This window comes from Pipistrellus kuhlii, unplaced genomic scaffold, assembly GCF_014108245.1.
Source record: "Pipistrellus kuhlii isolate mPipKuh1 unplaced genomic scaffold, mPipKuh1.p scaffold_m20_p_35, whole genome shotgun sequence".
Classification (NCBI taxonomy): Eukaryota; Metazoa; Chordata; class Mammalia; order Chiroptera; family Vespertilionidae; genus Pipistrellus; species Pipistrellus kuhlii.
In genome coordinates, this window is record NW_023425535.1 from 1244010 (window position 1) to 1263277 (window position 19268).

Here is a 19268-nt window from a genome sequence, read left to right on the forward strand (position 1 = left end):
TATGAAAAAAAAGAGTCATGAGTTCAATTCCTGGTCAAGGTTACATACGTGGGTTGCAAGTTCAATCCCCACTCTAGTCAGGATACATGCGGGTGGCAGCCAATTGATGTTTCTCTCTCACATCAATGTTTCTCTCTCTCTCTCTCTCTCTCTCCACCTCACTCTCCCCCCTTCACCCCCTGCTCCCTCTCTTTCTCTCTAAAACTCAATAGAAAAATGTATCTTCCGGTGAGAATTAAGAAAACAAATAAGGTGAGATCAAATGATACACACACAACTGAGGATGACAACACGACTTTTGGGGTGCAGCAAAAGTGGTGTAAAAGGCAAATTTATATCATTGCAGGTTTATCTTAAAAAAAACAAGAAAAATTCCAAATAAACAACCTAACATTATATTAAAAAAAAAAAAAAAAGTAAAAGAGGAACAAAAAGCAACCCAAAGCCAGTAGAAGAAAGGAAATAATAAAATTAGAGCAGAATTAAATAGAGACCAAAAAGACAATATAAAATATTAATGTAACAAGTAACTGGTTCATTAAAAATATTAATAAAATTGACAAATTTCTGGCTAGACTCACTAAGGAAAAAAGAGAAAATACTCTAATAGGCAAAATCAGAAATACAAAATAAGTTATGGACTCCACAGATATACAAAAGATCATACAGAATACCATAAAAGATTATATGCCACCAAATTCAATAATCTAGAAGAAATGCACAGTTTCTTAAAAATATGTAACCAAGAACTGGAGTCAAGAACTAACATAAGAGTTGAAACAAAGTAAAAAATGATTTTTAAAGGTTATATTTTCCACAAAAGTAAAAATAAAGCCATTTTTAAAATGGGGGAAAAAAGTAAAATAAGTACATGATTTTAACTTAGTAAGTGGAGTCAAAAGATATCTTTCAGAGATTGAAAATAAAAAAAGATTAAATAAGGAAAGGCAGATCAAGGCCATGATAAGTGATATTAATATAAAGATGAACAATAGAAAAGGAAACAAAAGTCTTCTGAAGGACCAAAAAGTACACACACACATACATATCCATACATACTAAAAAACAAGACCATAAATAAACTATAAATATAACAAAATAATAAGACATTGAGACCAAATATAAAAGTCACACCAATAAATGTCAAAGTGATTAATTAAGTTATCTATCTTTTAAAATTTAAAATTGGTTCACAATTCCGAAACCAGTTTGGCTCAGAGGATAGAACATCGGCCTGCGGACTGAAAGGTCCCAGATTCGATTCCAATTGAGGGCATGTACCTTGGTTGCGGGCATATACCCAGTAGGGGGTGTGGTGTGCAAGAGGCAGCTGATCAATGATTCTCTCTCATTGATGTTTCTCTCTCATCGATGTTTCTAACTCTCTACCCCTCTCTCTTCCTCTCTGTAAAAAATCAATAAAATATATTTTTTTAAAAGTACGTTATAAAATAATAATAATAAAAATAATTAAAATAAAATTGGTTCACAAGCAAAAACCAATTCCATACTTTATGGAAAACACATACCTAAAACAAAGTATCTCAAAAGTTAATGGAGACCTAGCTGGTTTGGCTCAGTGGATAGAGTGTTGGCTTGTGGACTGAAGGGTTCTGGGTTCGACTCCAGTCAAAAGCACATTCCTGGGTTGTGGGTTCGATCCCAATAGGGATCTCTATTATCATTGATGTGTCTAGCTTTCTCCCTCTCCCTTCCTCTCTGAAATCAGTATGTGTGTGTGTGTGTGTGTGTGTGTGTGTGTGTGTGTATATATATATATATATATATATATATTTTTTTTTTTTTTTTTTTTTAAGAATACATGAAGCGCACAGAACCCCAAACAAGAGAAATCCAAAGAAGACCACACTAAGACACATCATAATTAAAATGCCAAGGGCAAAAGACAAAGAGAATCTTGAAAGCAGCAAAAGAAAAACAGTTACCTACAAGGGAGTACCCATACGACTGTCAGCTGATTTCTAAACAGAAACTATGCAGGCCAGATGGGAGTGGCAAGAAATATTCAAAGTGATGAATAGCAAGAACCTACAACCAAGATTACTCTACCCAGCAAAGCTATCATTCAGAATTGAAGGTCAGATAAAGAGCTTCATGACAAGAAAAAGCTAAAGGAGTTCATCACCACCAAACCAGGATTACATGAAATGATGAAGGGTATTCTTTAAGAAGAGGAAGAAGAAGGAAAAGGTAAAGGTAAAAACTATGAACAACAAAGAGACATCAAACACATTCCTACCAACAAGTGAATCTAAAAATCAAGTGAATAAAAAATCTGAGGAACAAAATGGACTGGTGAATACAATAGAATCAGGACATAGAAAGGGAATGGACTGACAATTCTCAGGGGGAAGGGGGTCTGAGGAGTGCAGGAAGAGATTGGACAAACATCTTACACCTATGGATGAAGTCAGTAGTCACGGGTAAGGGGGTGGGGTGGGGAATTGGGGCGGGGGGGGCGGGGGGAGAGGAACACCTGTAATAATCTGAACAATAAAGATGTATTATATAAAAAATAAAAGAGAAAATATCAAGTCAGATTGCAAATTTTCTTTTAAAAATATAATTCAAGTACTACAAATTGATATTTGTGCTCCCTGTTATGTTACACTGACCTCTGTAATATTCTGCCAAAAATGTTTAACCTGCATCTAATTACAATGAAACAATCAAATTCAAATTGAAGATATTCTATAAAACAACTGTTCTATACTCTTCAAAAATATTTGTTATGAATGTTCAAAAAACACTAAGAAACAATTCTGTAGAAACATTACAACTAAATGTAATCCCATATTGGAAACAGAACAAAAATCAAAAAACAAAACAAAATATTATCAAGTACATTACTGAGACATGGAAAAATATGAATACAGATAACATAATGTATAGCAACAAAAGTTACTTATATAACTAGAGTGGTTATGTAGGAGAAGGTCCTTGTTCTTGGAAGATATATTCTATATAATAAAGAGGTAATATACAAGTTGACCATCACTCCAATACAAAACATGGCCGTCCCCATGTGGTCAAAGATGGCCATCCCATGTGGACACAGATGGCCACCACAAGATGGCCAGCAGGGGAGGGCAGTTGTAGGTGATCAGGCCAACTAGCACATGAAAAGATGCTCAATATCACTAACCATTAGAAAAATTCAAATCAAAACTACAATGAAATATCAAATATTTCATACTGATTAGGATGGCTACTAAAATAACAAAAAAATAAGTATTGGTATATATCCAAAAGAATTGAAAGTGAGATATCAAGGACATCTACTAGTATATACCCATGTTCATAACATTTTTTACAACAGCCAAAAGGCAGAAACATACACACACACACACTAGAGGCCCCATGCATGGCTTGCCTTGGCTCTCGAAGCCTCGGCTTCATCTGGAAGGTCATTTGACCAGCTGGTCTAATTAGCACATTATGCTTTTATTATTATAAATACAATGGAATACACAACCTTAAAAATTATGGAAATTGTGACATCTCTCTCTATATATATAAAAGCCTAAGCAACTGAACGACCAGTTGAAGGTCACTAAGACGTGCACTGACTACCAGGGGGAAGACACTCAGTGCAGGAGCTGTCCCGTGGTGCTCCCACAGCGGGAGCACCACGCAGCTGGCTGACAGGCTCCAAATGCTGGGGTCACGGCTGTTGAACGCAGCTGTGGCGACACGAGCCACGAGCCTCTCCTGCCTGCGCGGTGGCGGCGGCGGCAGGCAGCAGCGGCAGGCGCAGTGGGGCTGGGATGAGCCAGAGTGGCACGGCACCTGGCCAGGGCTTGGGCTCCTGCCTGGCTGCCTGCGGCTTTGCGCACTACTACATGCCTCAGGGGATGTTGGACTGCCGGTTTCAGCCTAGGCCTGCGGGGATCGGGCCGAAGCCGGCAGTCCAACATCCCCTGAGAGATCCTGAAATGCGGGAGAGCACAGGCCAGGCTCTCACTGGTGCACGAATCCGTGCCTGCAGTATGCTATAACCTGGATGGATCTTGAGGATAAGGCTGAGTGAAATAAGTCAGTTACAAAAAAACAACACTATATAATTCCACTTACATGAGGCATCTACAGAGTCAAATTCATAGAAACAGTAGAATTGTGGTTGTCAGAGGCTGGGGATGTAGAGAAATAGGAAGTTGTTTAATGAACGTAGTTTCCGTTTGAACGATGAAAAAGTTCTAGAGATTGGTTGTGCAACAGTGTGAATGTACATAACACTACTCAACAGCATGTAGACTTAGAAATGATTAAGACGGCATATTTAACGTTATGTGTATTTTAGCACAAGGAAAATTTAAAAAAAATTTAAATGTTAATTATAGAATCTAGGTGGTAGATAAACGGGTTATCACTAAAATTCTTTCAACTTTGCTGTATACTGAGAAGAAAAAAAAAAGGAAAATTACAAACCAACTTCTCTGGTGAACGAAAATCCTATATAAAATAATAGCAAACTAAATCTAAAGACACAAAAAGGGAAAATCCTCAGCTCATTCTAAGACTATAAGAATGATTTCATACTTTTGGATTTCTTCTGACTTATTATTTATAAATCTGTTAATCTAAAATATTAGACTATCCAGATATCTTTTTGTTATTGACTCCTAATTTTATTTTGTTGTAGTACAAGAGGATTTTGCTAAATGAAATAAGCAAGACAGAGAAAGACAAATACCATATGATCTCACTTATATGTGGAATCTAGTGAACAAAATAAACTGATGAGCAAAACAGAAACAGGGGCATGGATACATGGAACAGACTGGCAGCTGTCACAGGGGAGGTGGGCGGGGAATAAATGAAAGAAGGTGAAGAAATTAGCTAAAGAACTCAGAGACCCAGATAATGGTGTGGTGATGGCCAGAGGGAAGGGGTGGAGGTGAAGGAAAAAATGAGGGAAACATGTAATAGTGTCAGCAATAAAAATAAAGTTAAAAAGGAAGCATTCTTTTCAAAATATTGGACCTTATTTGTTAGCATGTGTACAGTTTATCTTAGTAAATGCTCTGTGTGCCCTTTTTAAGAATGTGTATTCTGCTTTTGTTACCAGTAGGTGGAGTATTCTCTAAATGTCAGTTGGGACAAGGAGGTATTGTCAAGCCTTTTTGTGTCCTTTCTGATTGTTTATCTTTTCTATCCGTTTTCTGGGAGTGGAAATGTAGAAATCTTCTATAATAATAAAAGCATAATATGCTAATTAGACTGGACAGCCAAATGACCTTCCAGACATAGTTCTGGACAACTTTCCGGACGAAGCCCGGGCTCTGAGAGCCGAGGCAGCCGCCAGGTCTGCGAGGGCCAAGCTCCTTGCACGGATTTCGTGCATTGGGCCTCAGTATTCTAATATAACTATGAATTTGTCTGTTTATCTTTGTAGCTTTAGCTTAATATATTCTGAAGTTTAGTTGTTAGGTACATAAACATTTAGGATTATGGGAAATTTTTCTTCAACCTACTTCATATTATATTTTAAAAAAGGTTTTGTTTCAAATGGATTGTAAATCTGAGAAAGGAACAATCATAGAGCTTTTGAAGAAAAACACAAGGCATGTCTTCAAGACCTTGTGGAAGGTAAAGACTTTATTAAAAGGCTATGAAAATAGATAATCATAAAAGGAAAACTGGTAAGTTAGCATACATTAAAATAAAGAATACCTACTAAAAGAATGAGAAAGAGCAAACTGTGTATAAATAACACTTCTGACAAAAACCTTATATCCATAGTAACAAAATGCCTATAAAAAGCAATAAGTAAAGGTAGATGACCCAATCTAGAAAATGAGCAAAAGGCCGAAACCGGTTTGGCTCAGTGGTAGAGCATCGGTCTGCAGACTGAAAGGTCCCAGGTTCGATTCTGGTCAGGGGCATGTACGTTGGTTGTAGGCACATCCCCGGAAGGGAGTGTGCAAGAGGCAGCTGGTCGATGTTCTTCTCTCATCGATGTTTCTAGCTCTCTCTCTCTCTTCCTTCTTCTCTGTAAAAAATCAATAAAATAAAATAAAAATAAAAAAAATGAGCAAAAGACTTTAACAGTTATTGACAAGTCAAGAATTTTTTTAAAATATGATACATTTATATAACGGTTGGTATAAAAGTCAATATCTTAATGGCCAATAAGCATATGAAAAACTTAACATTGTTCCTCATCAGAGAAATGTAAATAAAAATCACTACACACGCACCATAGTGGTTAAAATGGAAAAGACTGACAATAGCAAGTGGTAAGGATATGGTACAAACTAGAACTCTAGTGCTGCTGATGGGCATGTCAATTGATTCAGACACTTGGCAAAATGGTTTGGCACAGAAACTAAAGTTACATATATACCTACCCCATGACTATAAGACAATTCCTAGGCACATGCCCCAAAGAAGAGTGAGTATGTCCACCAAAGACATGTATAAGAATGTTCAAAAGCAGCTTTATTGTTGAAAAGCCAAAAACTAGAAACAACCCAAACGCCTGTCAAAAGGAGAAGAAACAATCATAAGTATAGTCTTCCAGTGGAATAGTATACAGCAGTAAAAAAGATTGAACTCGTGCATACAACAACACGATGGGTTGTAAAACTATTATGGGTTGAGCATAAAAAACAAGGCCAAAAAAAGGAGAAGAGGGAACATATTATTTCACTTATACAAAGTTCAAAACTAGGCAGAACTAATTTATGGTGACAAATAGAAATGGTAGGTTATAAGGAAAATTAGAGAGGAAGGTCCATTTTAATTTTAGTTGTTCCTACATGAGTTTATATTAATGTAAAAATTCATCTAGCTGTACATTAAACATTTGTGAATTTTATTGTATGTACATATAATAGTTCAATAAAGATAATGGGACAAGCTATTGATAGAGTGAAAAGCCAAGTAACAGAAGGGTGATTATCCTATTTAATAAAGAGGGAATATACAAATTGACCATCACGCCATAACAAGATGGCTGCATCCATAGTAGAGGCGGGGATCCCATAACACAAGATGGCTGTGTCTACAGGGGCCGAGTCCCCCTAATGAGCCTTAATGAGCAATCAGCAGGGACCTAAGGCTGTGTGATGCTGGGCCGGGTCAGGGGATCTGAGGCTGTGCCCCTGCTTGGCAGGACTTAACAGGGGACCTTAGGCCACACCCCTGCCCCAGCACCAGACTGGGGGACCTCAGGCAGCACACCCCCCACCATGCAGGGCTTGACAGGGGACCTCAGGCTGCAACCCCTGACCCAGCACTGGGCCAAGGGGACATGGGGCCACACCTCCCGCCCGGTGGGATTTGACAGGGACTTCAGGCCACACCCTGCCCACACCCCTGCCACATGTCCCCTGGCCTGCCACCAGAAAAGGGGACCTGAGGTCACACCTCACGCTCCAGCGTCAGGCCATGGGACCTGGGGCCATGCCCCCTGCCTGGCAGGGCTTTACAGGGGACCGCAGGCCATACCTCTGCCCAGCAGGTCTTGACGTGAGACCTCTGGGCTACCCCCCACCCGGCGGGGCTTGACGGGGGTGGGGCCGGCCGGATTTGGATCTAGCCCAATGGGGAGGGGGGCGGGTGGGCCTGGGTCTCGCGAGATTTCGAGGTGCATGTGGGTGGGTGGGGACTTGACTCTGGTTCCCATGGCATGCCCCAGACAGGAGGAAGATTTTCATATACATTTTACTAATTTTCTTTCATCTCTGACACTTCTATTATAGAGAAAGGGCAAATAGCAATATTAAAATATCTCCTCTAATTAATTTCCTTTTAATGTGCATAAATTTCATGCACCGGATGACTAGTGTATACACACACACACACACACACACACACACATATGTGTATACATATATAAATATATACATATATATAATACGTATATATAAACATACACATATATTATATTTGAGACAAAGGACTTATATCTAGAATACATGGCCTGAGGTCTCCCCCCCAAAAAAATCAATAAGCAGCCTTAGCTAATTTGGCTAAGTGGAAAGAGCATCGGCCCTTGGATTGAGGAGTCCTGTGTTTGATTGCAGTCAAGGGCATGTACCTTGGTTGCAGGCTCAATGCCCTGCCCTAGTCAGGGCCTATGTGGGAAGCAACCAATCGATGTCTCTCTCATATCGATGTTTCTCTGCCTCTTGTCCCCCCCACCCCCCACTTCCATTCCACTTTCTTTCTTAAAAAAAAAAAAAATCAATGGGAAAATATCCTTGGGTGAGGATTAACAACAAAAAAAATCATTAAGCAAAAAACATACAACTTAATAGAAAATTGGTAATATGTGAAAAGGCAGCTTGCAAAAAAGGATATGGAAATACTCAATAAACATATGAAGGAAGCTCCACCTCATTAGTCCAAGTAGTGCGGATTAAAACTGTGATATGATGACTCTACACAAATAAAAGATGACCATACAAACACTAGTAAGAATGCATGAAAACTGCAAGTCTCACTCATTATGGGACAAAATGTTAATCGGTGCAATTACTTTGGAATCACACTGGAAAACTGACAATATCTAGTGAAGATGACCATAGGCATAGTCTTTGTCAATGCCCAAAGATGTCCATAATAAGTAAATATAAATGCAGCATTAAAAGTAATTGTAAGATTAAGATGAGGCTATCTATTATTATCCTCAGCTTCAGAACTATGGCAATTTAAAATCATTAATTTAAGTGCAATATAATCACATTAAATTTGTTGCTAGTCTATACAAAACAATTCATCACTTTTAACATCTCAATAAATTACTGAGGCCAAAAACTTGAGATGAATAATACTTTATAAATAATCTTTCACAATTCCCAGCAGACATCACTACGAGAGCCTGCAGGGATAACTAGAGAAAGGCCTGGCCAAGTGCCGGCAGCTTCACCTTTTTGCTGAGATTCATGTTCTCCATCTTAGCCTTCAGCAGCTTCATCTTGTTCATCGTTATTGAGTTTTCAATTATCTGTTGCCCAGAAGGAGAAGGCTCAATTTCTTCATCCTCATCAGTATACAAATTATACACGGAACCACCACTGCAAAGAAAACGATAATTACCGTTGTTATGTGCCGATACATGCCCAATGACTAAAAATACTCAATGTGCCATAGAAACTATAGACGCTGCTAATGACAAAGCAGCAAATCCATCTTGTCAATGTAAATTTAAGGCAAATGTATTTTTTAAAATGGAGTTTAGGAGAAAAAAGTTAATGGGGCTAAGTATCACGATCTAGCCTTACTGAAAACTGTAGGACAGCTGAGCTCTTCTGAGGTCGATATAGCATAAGGGAAGGTCTTTTCGGCTCTACCATTCCCACAGGAGCGAACTCCACAGGAATGACCTGGTTTATTCTATCAGCCAAGGCCAGCAATTCTGCAACCCAGACTACAAGCTGGTCAAATTCCCATTAACCAGAATGAAAAAGAAATTGACACAGAGAAGTAGTCCTGATTTTTATTCATCCTGAGAGGATTCTTAGTTAAAAGTTAAAAAAAAAAAAAAAAAGGAACTCATACAGAGGTGTCATCCGGTCATCCGAACAGTTTCTTAAAGAACAACAACAACAAAATGCAGATAACTTAAGATTTTTCTCTTTGTGTTTAGAATAGCATACATTTTAAATGAAAAAGACACCCCAAATTATTAAACATGTAAAACATTTCAATTATTGATTAATCATCATGACATTTGTTCATATCTTAACATAATTATTATTTGGGATCCCTTTTCTTTGACTACACAATGCAATGGCATTTATCACACTATCTTCATATTTATATTTACATATCCATCCCTCTTACTCCACCATATGTACAGTTGAAAGCAGTTGCTAGGCTTTTTCATCTCCTAGTCTTAGCACCTGGCACAATGCTTGACACATATTCAAAAAATGTTTGTTGAACTGAACACAAACACTATTGAAATTCAGACTTTTCTTCTTTAAATTTTTTTAAATCCTCATTCAAGGATATGATTTTTCGAGAGCGAGCAGGAGGGAGGAAGGGTAAGAGAGAGGGAGGGTAAGAGGGAGGAAGAAAAGGAGAGAGGGAGGGAAGAAGGGAGGGCGGGAAGGGAAGGAGGGAAGGAAGAAGGGAGGGAGGGAGGGAGGGAGGGTGGGAGAGAGGGAGAGGGAGGGAGGGAGGGAGGGAGGGAGGGAGGGAGGGAGAGAGAGAGAGAGAGAGAGAGAGAGAGAGAGAGAGAGAGAGAGGGAGATTCTTTTCCTCTTGTACACTCCCGACTGAGGATCAAACCTGCAACCTAGATATGTGTCCTGACGGGGAATCAAACCTGCAGCTTTCTGGTGTAAGGAATGACACCCCAGCCAACTGAGCCACACCAGCGAGGGAGAAATTTAGCTTTTTCAACAATGAGAAAATTAGTAAATGTTTGAAAGAAACCCACAAGTTCACCATGTTTGAAGAATGACTCAAGTTTTAAATGGAACAGAAAAAAATGTGTTACTCACTGTGGCTTGTTTACTTATAGGAAATCTAATGTGTCTGTGCTAAAGAATCTGAGGGTTAATAAGATTTCCTATTCTATTTGGCTATAAGAATGAAAACTATTTGGATAGCTATGATAAGGCATATTCTATAGCCCTTCCTAAACACATACTACTCCTACACAAAGGCAAAGAAGAGGGTGAATAACCCGCTCCTAAACTTTATATGGTGAAAGAGATGACATTATGAAACTGAGGGCTGGTTCCAGGCACAGCCGGCGTGACTATTAGAAGGAAGAACGCAGGAATTAATCCCATCACCAGCTCAGCTCCTAGTATGTGCCTTGTGACCACTGTCTCTACCTATCGTAGATCCTCCTACCACATGGAAATCGACACAAGAGGCACAACTCTAAATTTACTAAATGCCTATTTACTAAATGCCTATTCTGCCAGGTACCCTTCACATATTTTTATAATATTCACAAAAAACTATATAAGATTATATTATATCACACTGTATAAATAAAACTGCAGTTGAGAGAGGTTAGGTAATAAATGGTGGACCTAGGATTCGAACTTCTCTCTGCCTGGTTTCAAAGGCAACTCCTTCTACTATTTCCTGTTGCTTCCCAGGCACCAAACAACAGGACCCAGAAAAGGAACAGAACTGGTAGTATGAGAAGGCTCTTGTCTTGAGGTTAACTCTACCTGAGATGGAGGCCTGAGTGAAGATTTCTGCCACTTCCCCCTTAGAGGTGGAAGGAAGGACTCAGTCTGCTCTGCTCTGGGTTCCCCTGAAATAATTGAACTTTAAGGCCTTCTCTATTATAGCCTGAGCTATTTTAGCTTCAACTTACCCATATTGGATATTGAAAGAAGTTTATGACTCAACCTTACTAAAAAAATTTTAAAAATTAAAAACTGGTCCTTTACTCTTTATGTGCACATAAAAAAAGTACAATTATGATAAGTATTTCATTGGATACATTTTAGAGAATCAGAAACACTTAGATTCACCTAATATTTTTAAAATAATCACATTTTTGTGTGTGTTTTTCCCTCACAAAGCCTAGATTCATGAGATCAGTTAGAAGTCAATCATAATTTTTTCTAGTTGGAAAAATATACACTAGGATAACATAGTAATTTATAAATTTAATCTAAAAATATTCTTCTTTATATTAAACTAAAGGCCTGGTGCACAAAATTCATGCATGGCGGTGGAGGGGGGGCTGTCACTCAGCCCAGCCTGCACCCTCTCCAATCTTGGACATCCCTCTCACAATCTAGGACTGCGGGCTCCTAACCACTCGCCTGCCTGCCTGATTGCCCCTAACTACTCTGCCTGCCAGCCTGATAGCCCCCTAACTACTCCCCTGCCAGCATGGTTATTTCCAACTGCCCTGTCTTGCCAGCCTGATTGTATCCAACTGCCTTCCCCTATGGGGCAGAGGGGACTGGGGGACTCTGGCTGGATGAAATGGGCCTGAGTAAATGGGGAAACTGAGGTTGGATGAGGCAGGGCTGAGGGGACTGGATGTCACAATCTTGTTGCTGTGGGCATCACCATCTTGTGAGGTTGTGGCAGTCAATTAGCATATTCCCTCTTTATTGGCTGCGGGCACCATCATCTTGTGAGGGCATGATGGTCAATTAGCATTTTCCTTCTTTATTAGATAGGATATTCTAAATATTTTCTTGAATTTCTAAACATTTTCTTTTTTAACAGAAGAAAATCAAGTTTAATATATTCACATAGGGCATTCACTTGGGAATATAAATTCACTCAATATTTCCTTGAATGCTTATATTTAACCTTTTCTGTATCTTTTTGTTGTTAATCCTCCTCACCTGAGGATATTTTTTCATTGATTTTTGAGAAAGAGAGAAAGACAGAGAGAAACACTGATGTGAGAAAAACACATCGATTGGTTGCCTCCTGCACAAGCCCTGATCAGGGTCCGGGCCAAGGAGGAACCTGCAACCAAGGTATGTGCCTTTGACCAGAATCGAACCCGTGACCCTTCAGTCCACTGGCCAATGCTCTACCCACTGAGTCAAATCAGGCTAATTTTCTATATCTTTTAATCTAATATTATGATTAAAGAATAAGAGATGAGCAAATGTAATATTTATTTCAAGGTGAATATGATTCATTATGAAGCTAAGTCCTTATATGACTTTCACAGAAAAGGTCTTGCAATGCCTCCCTCTATTTCATCATACTTAGAAAAGCAGGAAGGTAACATGATTAACTAAAAAGATTTGAGACTAAAAATGATACTAGGTTTTATACTAGAATGAATCAAATTCTCTGTTTCTTCTCAGAGCAGGAGTCAGCAAACGATAGCCACAGGCCAAATTCAGTCCACCACTTATTTTGTATGCCCTGTGAGCCAATAGTGGTCTTCACAACTTTAAAGAGTTGAAAAACACTCAAAATAATATTTTATAACATGTAAAAATTGTATGAAATTTTAATTTGTATCCATAAATGAAGTTATGTTGGAACACAACCATATCATTTTATCACATACTACATGTGGCTGATTTTGCACTACACTGGCAGAGTTAAAAAACCACAACAGAAGTGTATGGGGCTCTCATTGCTTTGCACTGTGGCTTGGCACACTACAAATCCCAGTGGCATAGTCATAATTCAATAGTGTCTGGAGTGCCATGTGCATAAACGTTTGTGGGTTTGATCCCAGGTCAGGACAACTGATATTTCTCTCACCTCTCTCTCTCTCTCTCTCTCTCTCTCTCTCTCTCTCTCTCTCTCTCTCTCTCACACACACACACACACACACAGTACTCAATTATTATTCTTATATTCTAAATTTTGTCAGTAAAAATATGAAATTTTTTAATCTCTCTAGTTATATAAGTATCTATAATTGATTTTATCTCTTAGCCAAGAAATCCTAAAATAATTACTATCTTGCCTTTTACAGAAAAGTTTGCTGCCCCTTGCTGTAGAATAAGCAAGATAAATTTCCTTCAAGATACGACCAGAAAGTTCCCCTTTCTTATCCATTCTATTTCTTCACCAATTCTGGTAAGTGAATAGAAAGGAAAAGAGAAATTAAAAATTACCTTCAGAGGAACAATAATACAATTTTAATTGAAATTCATAACAACTTTGGGTCTAAAACACAGTAGAAGTTGACTGAGAAAAAAATGAAGTAAAGAAGAAAATGCCTTTTTTCAAGCAAAGAGAAATAGTTGTGTAAAAGCATGGCAAAATGAAAGACCTGAAAAATTGCTAATGAGAGGCAGTAAAGGCCTTTACATCTTAAGTGGAGAGCTGAGATCCTCTCCTTTAGGAAAGGAGCGCCAAAAGAGAATGTTCTTAAGAAAACCAAAACAACAGTGAGCCAGCACACACAGACCAGTGCAATGAGATTCTATTCTTGGCCAATAAGAGACGCGGGATCAAGGCTGCAGCTCTCATTGTTCCCTCTTCTCAACTTCAAGCCCAAATGTTTGTGCCATGTTTGTAGTGCTAACCAGACCTTGACACGTTAGAATCAACAGTCAACACTCATTTGTTACAGTCTGTTCTCTGTGGTCACAAAGGAGTCTAATCTTTCTTACCCACAGCACTCTGTGGTGACCAGAATCTTAATGTAAGCCCCATGATTTCTGATCCCTGATGCTCACACCTGTACACTCTTCAACCCTTCCTTGAACATGGGCATGACCTATGATTTACATCTAGCCAACAGATTAAATGAAAAATAAAAGGATTTTGCAGATGTAAATTAGGTCCTAAATCAGTTGATTTTGAGTTCATCAAAAGAGAGCTGTAGGCAGCCTCTAGCCAATAGCCAGCAAAACAAACAAAAACAGGCCCTCAGGAACTGAATTATGACAACATTGTGACTTGTTGAAACTTGAAAGCAGATTCTCTCCCCCAGTCAAGCCTCCAGCGAAGAGTGCACTTTTGCCAAAACCATGATTGCAGCTTGTGGAACCCTGAGCAGAGCCCCAAGCTAAACTGTGCCAGGACTCCAGAAACCTCAGAAACTGTTCTCCAGACAAGTTATCTTTTCCATGAATGGTTTGCACTAGCTTTTCATGTTGTGGATTAAATTTAGTTACCTGTAATACTGCTCCTTCTCTGTTTGGCAAACTCCAACTCCTCTTTTACAGCTGCTTCTTTTCAGAGGTTGTCCCTAACTCCCCTCCTTTCAAGCAAAGTGAAGCCCCGCTCAACTGGTTTTCCAGAGATGCTGATATCCTTTTATAACAATTGCCACCAGTATATTATAGGTACTATTTATAGCAGACTGCATGTTCCAGGAGGGAGGAATAATCATCTTTGTAACCTAGTGCCTAGTGTACAAACATGCTACAAAAAGTTCAGTAAATGTTTAGTGACTTAAGTGAAAGGCAGTAAAAAATCATAAAAAGACAAAGTGCACAAAAACCTATAGGTTACCTACTCTGATTTCTAAATGTTTTGCCTAACTACCTATCTTTAGGTTGTATCCTTCTAATTTTATAAGTAACTAGAGGCCCAGTGCACAAAATTTGTGCACAGGGGCAGGGAGATGTCCCTCAGCTCAGGCTGCACTCTCTCCAATCTGGGACCCTTTGAGAGATGTCTGACTGCCTGCTCAGGCCCAATCCCGATAGCTGGCTCCCAACTGCTCGCCTGCCTGCCTTCTTGATTGCCCCTAACCACTTCTGCCTGCCAGCCTGATCACCCTCTAACCACTCCCCTGCCAGCCTGATTGATGTCTAACTGCTCCCCTGCCAGTCTATTCGACCCTACCTGCCCTCCCCTGCAGGCCTGGTAACCCCCAACTTCCCTCCCTTGAAGGCCTGGTCCCTCCCAACTGCCCTCTCCTGCTAGCTATCTTGTGGTGGCCTTCTTATGTCCACATGGGGGCAGGATCTTTGACCACATGGGGGCAGCCATCTTGTGTGTTGGAGTGATGGGCAATCTGAATATTACTCTTTTATTAGATAGGATAGAGGCCTGGTGCATGGGTGGGGACTAAGATAAAATACATAAAATGTCATTATAGATCAATTTTATTAGATAGGATAGAGGCCTGGTGCATGGGTGGGGACCAGCTGGTTTGCCTTGAAGGGTGTTCCGGATCAGGGTGGGGGTTCCCTTGGGGCATGGGGCAGCCTGGGCGAGGGGCCTTGTGCTGGTTTGAAGGCCAGCCATGCCCCACCCCCTCAGTGATCCAAACGGAGGCCCTGGTATCTGGGAATTATTTATCTTCTACAATTGAAACTGTAGCTTGGAGTAGAGCCAAGCCTTCTGCTCACTCTGTGGCCGCAGTCATTTCTGTTGGAATTTATTTACCTCCTAAATTGAAACTTTGTAGCCTTAAGTAGAGGCCTGGACCAGCAAGGGCAGGGGGAAACCCAAGCCTCCCTCCTGCTCTCCGTGGCCTCAGCCATCTTGGTTGGGTTTATTTGCATATTTTCTCCTGATTGGCTGGTGGATGGGGCTTGTAGGTATAGTGTAGGTATAATATGGTCAATTTTCATATTACTCTTTTATTAGATAGGATATTAGAGGCCCAGTATATGAAATTCGTGGAAGGGGTCTTTCCTCAGCCCAGCCTGCACCCTCTCCAATCTGGGACCCCTCAGGGGATGTCCAACAGCTAGTTTAAGATAGCCCTCTCACAATCCAGGACCACTGGCTCCTAACTGCTTACCTGCCTACCTGCCTGCCTGCCTACCTGATCACTCCTAACTGTCCCCCTGCTGGCCTAGTCACCCCCAACTGCTCCCCCCGACACTGGCCTGGTCACACCTAACTGCCCGTCCCCTCCCCCCAGCCTGGTTACCCCCCTGCATGCCTGGTCACCCCAACTGCCCCCCGCTGGCCTTGTTGCCTCTTACTGCCACGCCTGCCAGCCTGGTCGTCCCCAACTGCCCCCCATGCTGACCTGGTCACCCCTTACTGTCACCCCACACAGCCTGCTGTTTGGTCATTTGGTCGCCCCTCACTAACCCCCCTGCTAAACTATTCGCCCCACACAGCCTGTTCAGTCATTCATTTGGTTGCAATGGTTGCGTAGACTTTTATATATACAGATAACTCTCCCCCGCCCCTTAATAGAGTAGAAAAACAAGACTGGAGAGTAAGATTTATACACCTTTAAGCAGTAGAGTTAAATTTAGAAAAAAGCTACCAATTTTAGATTTAACCCTTTCTATTATAGTAACACACTATTATAACAAGACTATAACAGTGACTAGTAAGCATCTTAAAGTTTCATAATGTTACAGAAATAAATCTTTTGTATGAAAAATCTTATTCCATAAAGAAATTTCAGCCCTGGCTGGTATGGCTCAGTTAGTTGAGCATTATCCAGTGCACCAAAGGGTTGCTGGTTCAATTCCCAGTCAGCACACATACCCAGGTTGGGGTGTATATGGGAGGCAGTCAATCGATGTATCTCTCTTACATTGATCTCTCTCTCTCTCTCTCTCTCTCTCTCTCTCTCTCTCTCTTTTCTCTTTTCCTCCTCCTTCTCCTCTCTCCTCTCCTCTCATCTCTCTCTAAAATCAATAAAAACATATTTTTTAAAAATTTCAATTTTAAAAATTACTAAGTATTAATCAATTTCAGAATCACATGCTAGGGCCACAGGAATAGAGGAGGATGCATGAAATTTAGTCAGTCTTATGAATATAATAAGATTATTTTGACAAAACAAGGTAAACATAAAGGTTTAAGGAGTGTATTGTATGATGTATCCTTTTCTAAGTGAGACATGCAAATGAAAACCTGTTTATTTACCTTAAGGATTCAGATAATGGTGTTAAAGTGCCATCTCCCCTATCTACTACACGAAAGAAATTCAATTGCTCTCCTTCTCGGTATACCAAAAATGTAACTTGTTTGTTGTAGGAGGTCTTCTCCCAGACCTCATCTTGACTGGAATCCATGTACTCAGCCATCTCCCTAAGTGGGTCTTCCATAGGAACTACAAATGGAAAAATTGATAAACAAGCTTTCAATTTCTATCAAGTTTTATGCATCTTGGTACAGTGACAGGACATAATATTATGAACTTGAACAACAACCTTGTGCATACAATATATTATATATAATATTCTTCAAAAAGTTTCTGGTCTTTTATAGTTAATACAGCACTCCCTATGTTGTATTAATATGAAATAAATGAAATGCATTATTGCGTTGTTAGGTACAAAGATACATAAGGTTTTTCCTATACTGCTAGTCTGTATAGTTGCTGACTCTATGACATAATTGATCTCACTTGACACCTCTGCTTCCTATATTTTCTAATATTGATTCCAACAATCAACAATTAAAAGCAATATAAATCCCATTTACTTTATATTAAAAAATAAGCACACACATAATTAGAAGACATATTAGAAGTGAGAAGCAATTGAATCCTTCTTCTTTCTGGTTTTATATAGAGGCTGAGTCCTCTTAGAACTGTTTTTTGTGTTTGTTTTTTTTTTAAAGTATTTTATTGAGTTTTTACAGAGAGGAAGAGAGAGGAATAGAAAGCTAGAAACATCGATGAGAGAGAAACATCAATCAGCTGCCTCTTGCACACCCCCTACTGGGGATGTGCCCGCAATCAAGGTACATGCCCTTGACTGGAATTGAACCTGGGACCTTTCAGTCCGCAGGCCAACGCTTTACCCACTGAGCCAAACCAATTTCGGCTTAGAGCCGTTTCTTGATGTGCAGTCAGGTAATTAAAAGTACACAGTAATTCAGAAACAAAGGGGCCACTTAAGTACTGAAACTGCAATGTGTATAATGATCAGAATGTTGTTTGTTAAAAGCGTCTTCCCAGGAGCCGAGTTATTCTGGGATAGAACACATCCATGTGCCCAGTCAGAGCACAGGACTGGGGCAAAGTCCTCACTACTGACGGGCATTACAAGTCAAAGATGTCCCCGGGTTTGAATGATATTACAACCTGCTCTTGTGCACAGCAGCCACAGTCCTTCTGCTCCTGGGAATTGGCCTGAAGAGATTGCTGGCTCTTGGGGTGAATGTTCTAAAAGCCCTAACTCCACACTTGGGTGTTTAAGTAATGGTTACAGGAAATAAAATAGTTCCCAAAGACATTCTCACAAGTTGAAGAAACATTTGCTCTTTCCTAAAAGAAGCAATAATTTCTCAAACTCCATAACTCCATAACTCTCATTCAAGTAGCTTACTTGTTACCAGAATCACACTGCTGCACTATTTTAAAAAATTGTAAGTAAAGTTGAGCTCTGAAAGTAACAAGGTAAAAACATTAAAGATGTTTTCATATCCTAAATTCAATACCACCACTAAAACTCAAAAATTTTAGAAATATAATAGGATTTAGTTTATTTCATAAAAATGTTTGGGGCCCAGCCAGTGTGGCTGTGGTTGAACATCGACCTATGAACCAGAAGGTCACAATTTGATTCCCAGTCAGAACAAATGCATAAATATTAAAAGACATTTTAAAAACAAGTTCTTGCCAGTTTTAAGTTAATGATATCCACATTATATTCATGAGAAATAAAAACCTATGCTATTGTCATTACTTAACGCCACATGGAAACCTTACTTAAATCAATATAATGTGCCTTTCTTAGGGAAGCACTGGATTTAATATGTTTATACACATATGTATATGTATGTACACACATTTTCATAACAGAAAAATGATTTAGATTTCATCAGGCATAAAACTTGTACATACACTGAGTGGCCAGATTATTATGATCTCTGAATGCATAATAATCTGGCCACTTAATGTTTATCCTATATAATAAAATAATATGCAAATTAACCATCACTTCGATACA

General features: G+C 39.5%; 1 protein-coding gene across 7 annotated transcripts in view; it reads right to left on the reverse strand.

Moving 5' to 3' along the window:
• The window catches only part of ZFAND4 (zinc finger AN1-type containing 4), an 83540-nt gene that overhangs the window by 21960 nt on the left and 42312 nt on the right, over positions 1 to 19268 (reverse strand). For 6 of the 7 annotated variants that reach the window (XM_036461153.2, XM_045570676.1, XM_036461151.2 and 3 more), the window contains 2 exons: positions 17236 to 17422; positions 8897 to 9044 (listed from right to left, as the gene is read on the reverse strand). In XM_036461153.2, the coding sequence (XP_036317046.1) occupies positions 8897 to 9044; positions 17236 to 17422 (335 nt within the window). The remainder of the gene's footprint in view (positions 1 to 8896; positions 9045 to 17235; positions 17423 to 19268) is intronic. The other variant, XM_036461152.2, reaches the window with a different exon arrangement.